The sequence below is a fragment of the Onychostruthus taczanowskii genome, unplaced genomic scaffold (genome assembly GCF_017590055.1).
Source record: "Onychostruthus taczanowskii isolate IOZ18803 unplaced genomic scaffold, ASM1759005v1 scaffold36, whole genome shotgun sequence".
NCBI lineage: Eukaryota > Metazoa > Chordata > Aves > Passeriformes > Passeridae > Onychostruthus > Onychostruthus taczanowskii.
In genome coordinates, this window is record NW_024501015.1 from 2,846,778 (window position 1) to 2,856,345 (window position 9,568).

General features: G+C 47.2%; 1 protein-coding gene across 1 annotated transcript; it reads right to left on the bottom strand.

Moving 5' to 3' along the window:
• Positions 1–3,406: 3,406 nt before the first annotated feature.
• TRIL (TLR4 interactor with leucine rich repeats) lies at positions 3,407–6,556 on the bottom strand. The gene has a single exon (XM_041411583.1). It carries the CDS (start codon positions 6,366–6,368, stop codon positions 4,173–4,175), a length of 2,196 nt encoding a protein of 731 aa, XP_041267517.1. The 5' UTR covers positions 6,369–6,556; the 3' UTR covers positions 3,407–4,172.
• Positions 6,557–9,568: the final 3,012 nt, after the last annotated feature.

The window sequence follows — 9,568 nt, forward strand, 5'->3', positions numbered from 1 at the left end:
GAAATCAAATAGCATTTCTCTTGTTCATTGGTGGAGTTTTCTACAAATATGTATACTGTCATGGAAACAAATTATTTTTGTAGACTCATGCCCTACAATCAGAAAGTTAGTTTGCTAGTTAAATAAATATCCTGATGAATAGACAAATAAATATCCTGGAGCAGACTTTTTTTTTCCTCCCAAATCCTCATTTTTCAAATCTCTTCCAGGAAGGAGCAGAAGGGAGAAGGCACAAGAGACATGCATACTGTACAGTCTCTTCTTCCAAGGGTTCAAATGTTGATGATATTTTAAAATGCACTTTCAGTGCATTGTGAAAATAAAGAAATTTACATTTAGAAATCAACATTTTTATAAATTTAACTGTGCTAACTCAGGCTCTGATAGTCAAACAGTGCTTTTTGACAAGGGCCATTTATCTACACGCAGACATTCACTGACACCATTGTACCTCTGTTCTCTCCAGATTCTTTCTCTCTAGCCCTATGCGGTAACCTCAATATTTCTAGGATCTTGAAGAGAAGTTCTAAGCATTTTCAATTCTGCAGATCATTAATAATTTCCAGTAAATTTATATCACCTGCAGAGGATTTTTCTCTAATGTGAATGGCCTAGATTTTCTTAGACTGTGGCAAAACTGAATGTCAAGACTAACCGAGATTGTCCAGCAGCTTCCCATCTTTGCCTGTTTTTTCCTGCCTCTGAACTCCACACTCAGCACTTGTGTGAGTTAACCAGAATCAAAGAAACTGAGCTGGATGAAAAATAGGGGAGAGGGGAGGTGCTAGGAAAGGTTATTTTCCAGAGGATCAGTTTCAGAGTTAACCTTCCAGCTGCACAACCAACCATGCCAGCTGGATGAAGCGAAGTCAGGAACTGAAGAGGGGGAGCAGGAGGTGACAGAGGCTGCCAAATCAGGCAGTGCTGACACTAGGGAAGCCCTGGTACTTCTTGCAGACTCCCCAGCAGCAGCCCACTTAATTTGATGAGGCAGTATTTTGGTGATTTTCAATCTTTGATATATAACATGCTCAGTAATTACTCAGCAGAACAGTACTCAATTCACTCTTCCCTGAGCTCCACGAGAGCACACGGCAGTCAAACTATTTCTATTAGAAGGATAAACATTTTGAGCACAAATTGAGGGCAGATTCATCCATTTAGAAAGGGCTGGTTTTGCAGTCATTCTTTAGAAAGGAGCTTGCTTTAAAAAAGACCCAAATATACATAAATGCTACTGGTAAAAACAGAGTCATGTTATATGTACATTTTTCAATCATTCAAGAAATGTCACTGACATTTCTTTCCTCAACCACCTGTTAGTACAGTCCCCTCCCTGCAAAGATGCTGCAAGGAATATCTGCAGACAAAGCCCATAAGTATTCCTAGAGTTACAGAAGTTGTGGCTTTTAAAAAGTCAACAGATTGATTCTGTGAACTATTTTAGTTGTTGCTGTTGTGCAGATCTATGTATCTACTTCTCCTAGGCTGGAACAAAAAAGCCAGTTCCATTTCATTCTAGCATTTCTCCAGATGTCTGCAACAATTCAAATAGAAGCAGTGAATTATTAATTAGAACAACATGCATATGCTGAACAAGACACGCTATCATTAGCCTGATAATACTGAAAAACCCTCAGAACTTTAACTTACAATGAGTATAAACTACTGGTGTGATCCCAAACATTCATTTTTTCTTAATTTTCCTCATAAAGGATCAATAGTTCACTGATGTAACAACACCTTATTAGCTTATCTTGAGACAGTGGTCTACCTGTTTCAGAACTTTTAGTTATTTTTTGTTTGCACTGTCCAAACATATTAAAAACAAAATAGAAAACGTTATGTATGTTGTTTCATATCAAAAGATATGAAAAGAATGATGAGACATTGTCCACAGTCCTCGTGCTCATAAAATGAAGAAGTTACAGCCAATCTATGACTGAAGAAGGATGCATGATGAGATACAAGGTAAGACACAAATTTTCTTTCAGCAAATGGATTTATTGACAATTGACTATAACCATGTACAGCATCTATGCATCTCCCATTGGAAGAATATCCAGTGATAGAGCTAACGTTAGTGTGATACACAGCTTTACTCAATAATCCCACTGCATTTCTAACAACAAACAGTGGTGTATTCCACAATCATAAATGGCCAAAAGCACCCAGGTGTCCAAAAGATCAGAAATTTTAAATTCTTAACAAAAAAATGAAACCTGATACTTCATTCCCTCAATTTTAATTCCATTCTACATGATATCTCTTGCAGTGAATTTTAATCTATACACTGAAGATCGAGTTTGGCCCCTGATATTCATGAAAACTACAGCCTGTCAAAATGAAATCCCAAAGGATTTCTTGCTACTGACCCAAGAAACAAGACTTCGATTTTTTCTTTCTCCATGGAAAAGACAAAGATTAAGGCAAATGATCTCTACACTCTTTCCCCTTAGAACATGAAGTCTTTTCTCTCTATTCAGTCACTGAACTCCAACCGAAGGTACCAGTTACTATGGTATCTTTTGTAAACACTTGTTCATCTGAAAAAAAAGAAAAGAAAAAAAAGAAAACACCTCCAATTGCTTACTTGTAATTATGGTAATAAACAACTTGTAGTCACGAACACCTCGGGTCAGCAATGAATGCATGATATTGAGACAAATGTCTCCATAGTACACTAACACTTCCTTCAAGCCATTCAGTTCCACCAGAGTTCATCTGAGGTTGCACATTAAATTCAAAGGAGCAGAAGCTGTATCAATGGTCTCAGCAATTTACCAAACTCCATCTAAAACATTTGCATTTAAAGTGCAATCCTGATTTGGACCTCTTTAACTAGCTCATTTGTAGACCACACAGAGAGAATTATTAATGTAAACTAAACCACCATATTTTGTAATAACAGAACCACATTCTGTAAATATTTAGGAAAAAGTCTCAGAAGTAGAGAACAACTGACCAGAAAATGATTTAGCATTGCTCTGAAACCAAAAGCAAAATCCTAATTAAAAAAAAAAAAACCCACAACAACCAACAAACCAAAACAATTCAAACATTGTATACTACTGCATAAGGGTTTAACTCTAGCATTACTCACTCAGCTACACAAAACACATAACCTAGATTAATACACAAAATGTTTTATTTCACAGTGAGGTACATAAAGCTTCTAACTTTAGTAGGCTAAGGCTAGGAGAGAATTGCCTGTTAGGATAAAGATTGTTTCACATTCCTGAAATATTCTCACCTATTATTGTTTCTGAAGTAAGGCACCAACGATTATTTATCCATCAATAGTTCACCTCTGCACCCACCCATTTAGAAATGAAGATGGATTATGTGAGGGTCAGTGATCTGCTGACCATCACGGACCCAGACAACTACAGCACACATCAATGTGTACAAGTACCAAGCAGTATTTATTCAAAAACGATTTAGAAATAGCTCATTTGTAAACATTCTACAAAAATCTGTTAGTTTTTTCTTAGTGGTGTCAGCAATATATTCCTGTAGAACTAACCAGCTGCATTATTGTTTCTCGTTTACAAAAAAGTATAAAAGCACACTTGTGCACATAAAATTGCCTCACATTCGGTTTGAGCTGAAACGGCACAGCCTTCAAGCTATTCAGCAAATACCCCTACATTTCCAGCCCTCCAGAACTCCCTGGTTGTGAACAGTTCAATGAAAAGATGACCCTCGATCCAAATTTTTGATTAGGAAGGGCTGGTGCCTTGGAAAGACCTGTTCAAAGCTCCTCACACAGGGCCAGGCCGCTCACTGGAACTTGTTCCCAACCTGCAGTTGCAAGAAACCACCCGTAAAACAGCACGCTTAAATTAACAGCTCTGAGTTTCCTTACGGGAGGCACTGGCGGCTGTTGGCAGTAGCTCCTGCCGCTTGCACCTCATGGCAAGGCACGGTTACGGCCTGCCAGGGCTTTTCCTTGGGTTAGTGACGATTCCTGACAAAACGGTGAGGTGCCGGCAGAAGTAACCCCGTCCCACAGGCAGCCTCAGCCCCGGCCCGCAGTAAGGGCGGCTGAACGCAGCCACGGAGCCGCACCATCCCCTCGGAGGCCGCGACCCCTGGGCCCGCACCATTCCCTCGCAGAGCGGCGTCCGCCTTCCCCAGCCGCGCCGCGGCGGCTGCGGGCCCCGGCGGGCTCAGTCGGCGAAGCGCTGCAGCAGGTGCTCATCGCCGTGCCGGCCGCTGCCGCTGTCCATGAAGCGCTCACAGGGGAACTCGATGAGGTCGGCCTCGCTGAGGGCGCAGGCGGCGGCGCCGCGGGGTGGCCGGTGGGACTGGAAGCCCGAGAAGTCGGCGGAGACTCCAGTGCCCATGGAGCGGAGAGGGCGGCGTGTGGAGTAGAGCTGCCGCACGTGGACCGGGGCCGCCTTCCGGCGCCGCCGGCCCAGCACCTTCTTGCGCAGCAGGCGGGCGGCCCAGGCGGCCAGAGCCGCCAGCAGCAGCAGCGCGTTCACCGCCAGCAGCACCAGCGTGAGCAGCTGCTGGTCGGGGCCGCGGGGCCCGCCCGCCGCCGCCGCGGTGCCGCCCTCGGGCAGGGTGACCAGCCCGGCGCAGTGGTCCCGCGGCGCCACCGGGCACACGCGGCCGCCCAGGACGCCCTCGACGCAGACGAGGTAGGGGGTGTCCGGGCGGAGCTCCCGCAGCGTGGCCGCCGGCTCCCCGCGCTCCGGCAGGTACACGAAGCGCTGGAACTTGACGGTGGCGCCGAAGCGGTCGAAGAGGAGGCGGAATCGCGCCGGCCCCAGCAGGCGGGGGCTGCGATGCGGCCGCACGGCCCAGCGCACCGTCACCCAGCTGGAGCCCACCGCCTCCACCGACAGGTTGTGAAGGAACAGCTTGTTGAAGTCGCACGGGTCGGACACCAGCGGCGGGATCCCGGCGGCACCGGCCCGACGGGGCCAAGCTGCTGCACTTGGCAGCGGTGCCGGCGTGGGGCTGGCGGCTGTGGGCATCCCCATCGTCAGGCGGGCGGTGAAGGCGGCCAGCGGCGGCCCTGGGGGCAGCCCCGCTGCACTGCTGTTGCCATCAAGTCCCTCGGGGGATGGCGGGGAGGGAGAGGCACCATCGGGGCAGGGGCTGCCGTCCTGCGGCAGCGGCAGCTGGGCGTCCTGCAGGTAGTCGAGGTACTTGCCGGCCAGGGCGGGTGGCAGGTGGCACTGCACGAAGACGGTGAGCAGGCGGCCCTGGGAGTGCCAGGCCGCCAGCCAGCGCTTGAGGCCGCGAAGGCGACAGTCGCAGCTCCAGGCATTCCCCTCCAGCTCCAGGCGATAGAGGGCCAGGCTGGAGGCGAAGAGCTCGCCGGGGAGCGTGGCCAGTGCGTTGTCCCGCAGGCTGAGCTCCCGCAAGCGGCCGAGGCGGCTGAAGGCGGCCGGGTGCAGGGCGGTCAGTGCATTGCGGCTCAGATCCAGTGCCTCCAGGCTGTCCAGCGCCTCCAGTAGGGTTGCAGGTAAGTGGCTCAGCAGGTTCCCCTCCAGGCGCAGCTCCTTCAGAGAGCCCAGCCCCCTGAAAGCATCCGGAGCCAGGTGAGACAGTCGGTTACCGCTGAGTGAGAGCTTTGCCAAGCCGGGCAGGTGCTGGAAGAGTCCCCCTGTCAGCTGCCGCAGGCTGTTGCTGGCCAGCAGCAGGGTGTGAAGGGAGCGCAGCGGCCCAAAGATGTCTGGGTGGCGAAGGGAGCTCTGCTGGTTCCCTGAGAGGTCGAGGAAGCGCAACTTGGCCAGGCCAGTGAAGGCACCGCGACTCAGCCAGCGGATGCGGTTGGACTCCAGGTGCAGATAGAGTAAGTTTGGCAGCCCTGAGAAAGTGGAATCACCCAGCGAGCCCAGCTCATTGCCATCCAGCCGCAGCTTGACAAGGCTGTCGAGGCCAGAGAAGGAGGCAGCGCTGAGACGGCCGATCTCGTTGGCATTCACGTAGAGGATGCGCAGCTTGGCCAGGGTGCTGAGCGTGCCAGGGGCCAGCGCTGGCAGCAGGTTGTTGCCCAAGTAAAGCTCCTCCAGCCGCTCCAGGCGCTCAAAGGCCTTGGGGTGCAGTGAGCGGATCCGGTTGTACTGCAGGTCCAGGCGCTGGAGCCCTGCCAGGCGGTGGAAGTCGAAGGCGGAGATGTTGGCGATGAAGTTGCCCCCGAGGCTGTAGGTGAGGATATCCTGCGGCTCGGCAGTCTTGGGCACGGAGCGCAGGCCCCGGTTGGTGCAGAGGAGGTGCTGGTGCTGCTGGCAGTCGCATGGCTCGGGGCAGATGGGCTCGGCCGCGGGCAGCAGCAGGAGGATGAGGGGGACGGAGCCCCAGAGCACCCGCGGCAGCAGCATCAGGCGGACCCGGCGCGGCGCCCCCATCCCGGGACGAGCCGTGGGCTGCTTCCCCCGCCGGCTTTGTGTCTCTCCGGCATCCCCTCCGCCTCCTCCGCGGCTGCTAATGGGCCCCTCCTCTGCTCCGGGCCGGGCTGAGCTCCGCACCGGGCAGGCAGGCGCGGCGGCGGCGGCTGCAGGTCGCGGTGCCCGGCACCATGGGCTCTGCCGAGCCGGCCGGGAGCGCTGCCGGGGCCGCCGCCCCTCGCGGCCCACGAGCTGAGCGGGGAGCGGGAGAAAGACGAGCTCCGAAAGTTGCCGAGAAAACTCAGCGGAAATTCGTACTTCCCACACTGTGCCCTGGGGGACCGGAGGATCGGATGGAGCGGGGGAGAGGGAGGACGGCACGGCGGGGGGGCGGGGGGAGGAAGCCCGCGGCCGGTCCTGGCTCGGCTCAGCCCCGGCAGCGAGCAGGGGCGCAGAGTGGGAAAGTAGGAATTGGAACCGGCTGTGGCTGCCTCCCAGCCACATGGGTTGCAGATAGAGCTGCTCATCGGGGTGGGGGAAGGGAACAGAAGTAAACTAGACGTCGTCTGCCCACCCCATCTCTCTTCTTTTTTTTTTTTTCTTTTTTTTTTTTCTTTTTTTCCCTTGTATTTAGAAACCTGCCAAAAGCAATAGTTACGCTTTACCACGGATTGAGGACTTTTCTTTGTGTTGAGCAAACGGCAGTCAGAGGACTAAGCCTCCTGTAGTACATAAAGGAATTAATTTTCGTTCTTTCTCTGCACTGTCCTGCCCACTAGGTTCCCGAAAACGCTGCCAGTGAAGATGCAGTTGAAAATGGCTCCAGCTCCATGAGGGGATGGTCAGAATGATCCAGATGTTCTTCAGAAATTGCCGTTTTAAAGATTCATCTTGCTCAACATCACACAAATTCAGAGCAAAAGGAAGGTGTTGGAAAGCATACTGAAAACGAAACATAATGGATACCCAATGACTTGTCTTTCCCTTTGGCATGTTTTGTTATTCTAAGATGTCACCAACTGAGTAAATAATTGCCTAAGGGCAGGAGGAAATGCCTAAATACTTAGGTATATAAGATATCCAGGGATGATGAGGGAAAGAAGGTAATGACCAGACTACTGTGTTGCAAATTTAATAAATATGTTGGAAACTGATTACACATGAAGTTGTATGCAACTGCAGACACTTACAATACATTTCTGGACTAAAGCTGTGCAAAAACCCCGCTTCTTTTAGCGAAAGGCTTTAGATAGCTTTTGTGGGAGCTCTGTTATAGTGGTCATGTCAATATGAGCAGGTAGCATGAGTGGTACTTTGTGGTGAGGCCCTGTTGTCTGGTTTCACGTTACTTTGATCTGATTTGCTTCTGAAGAAACCTTGCCATCAAACAGGCCTGTTCTTAGCTTACCTTGTTTTAAATTTGTGTCCTAAATTGTTGATGTTTTCTGAATGTGGACTCAAGAGGCTTGTTTACTTCTTGAATGAGTTAAAAAGTTTCTGTTTAAATTATTTGTAACTGCTGTGTTTTGAACGTGCTTGATTAGTAAGATGTTTTTTTTCCAGAAATCAGTCTCAATAAGTTTCACAAAAAGAACTTTTTGCTAGCCTTTTTAATTCATTTTCCAGGTTACTCAGAAACTTGTCCATTAATAATAATTTATTCATTATTTGAATGGCCATGGGTTAAGAATTCAGGCATTTTATCTCAGTTTCTTTCTTATTGACTATTTTTTCACTTTTTAGCTTTTTCTTTTCAATAAATCACATCATGTCTAATATTCAGGGAAAAAAAGTAGATAAAGTAGATACACCCTTTTCTCCTGCAAAGAATCCATATTTCTTTCCTCGTTTCCGAAGCCCCCATAGTTCAGGGAAAGGCATCCTGCCTCTGAAAGTTTTCTTTAATTCTGAGCAAAGACTGACTAATGACACAGTTGCTTAACTTGGGTATACTTTAAATAGTGGAATTTTTGAAAACCATTAAACCATTCTGTATAATGGTATGCTTATTTTCCGTTCCTTTGGGTTATTCTTTTAAAACATGGTTAAGCTTATAAGGGCAATTTATTAACTGCCCTTCCTGTAGAAGCACCATAGATCTTTCTCTAGTCATATGTCATTGCACATTTAAACGTTTAAGTGAGATTTTGTCTTATGTATTGCTTTTGATTTATGCCTGCTGAAACTTAGACATTATGATTATTTTCACTGTGTTTGGGGAATTATAAGTGGCAGGAATTAAAAATGAACTAGTGATTCTTAGGAAGACAATTCATCACACACTTGTTCTCACACTGAAAATATTTTATACCAGAAACAAAATAAACAATTGCTATGGATTTTTTGCCTGGATTTTAAAATTAATTCAAGTTGGAAGTTTAATATTCAAAATACATTAGAAACACAATTGTTGAGATTAAAGATACCATGTTTTTTTTCTTATTTCGGAAGAGGAACTTTCCCGTTGCTGTAGTTCTTGTTTCCTTATTCAAGCAGACAATAAAATTTTAATGCATGATTGAGAAGTAGTAATCTTTTAGTAGTAATCTAATTTACCCCAGTCTTCAAAAGCATAAATCCAACTATAAAAAAAATGGGTAGATGGAGAATTAGAAGTAACCTATTCTTAAAAGCTTTAAAGCTTACCTTAAAACATACCTTCATGGTTAAGATTTGAATTCTGAGGACTTTGAAGGGCCAAGAAAAAATAGTGAGATGAGAAATACCATCTTTCCACTGAGACATAGTTTTCCTATGATAATTTTGAGAAAACTGACCTTAAATAAGGTATTGTTTCCTAGCTAAATGGTACCCATATGTTTGTTATACTTAAAACCTCTGATTTTCTTTTTTTGGTTTGTTTGGTTTTGTTTTTTTTCAAGTGATATTTTTAGGCACTGGTGAGAGGACTGGTGATTAAAAGTAGACACATTTGTAAGCAGAATGCAAAATGGAGCGAAATAGGCAGTGTGCTCAATGTAGCCTATCCCAGCATACACTGACTATGGCAGTGCCCACATGAGAAACTTCCATTAAATAAAATTAATATTTCTTGACTCCAGAATAAGAGAACTGGTGCTGAACTGGTAAGTTTAAGGCCTGGTATCTGATAGATTTATGTAGCTGCCAGGAATGGTAACTAATTATCTGTAGCTAAATCTCAAAAGAGGAATATTTTGTCTGGTCTATACAATTTTTCTGCCCACTGTGCATCACACATG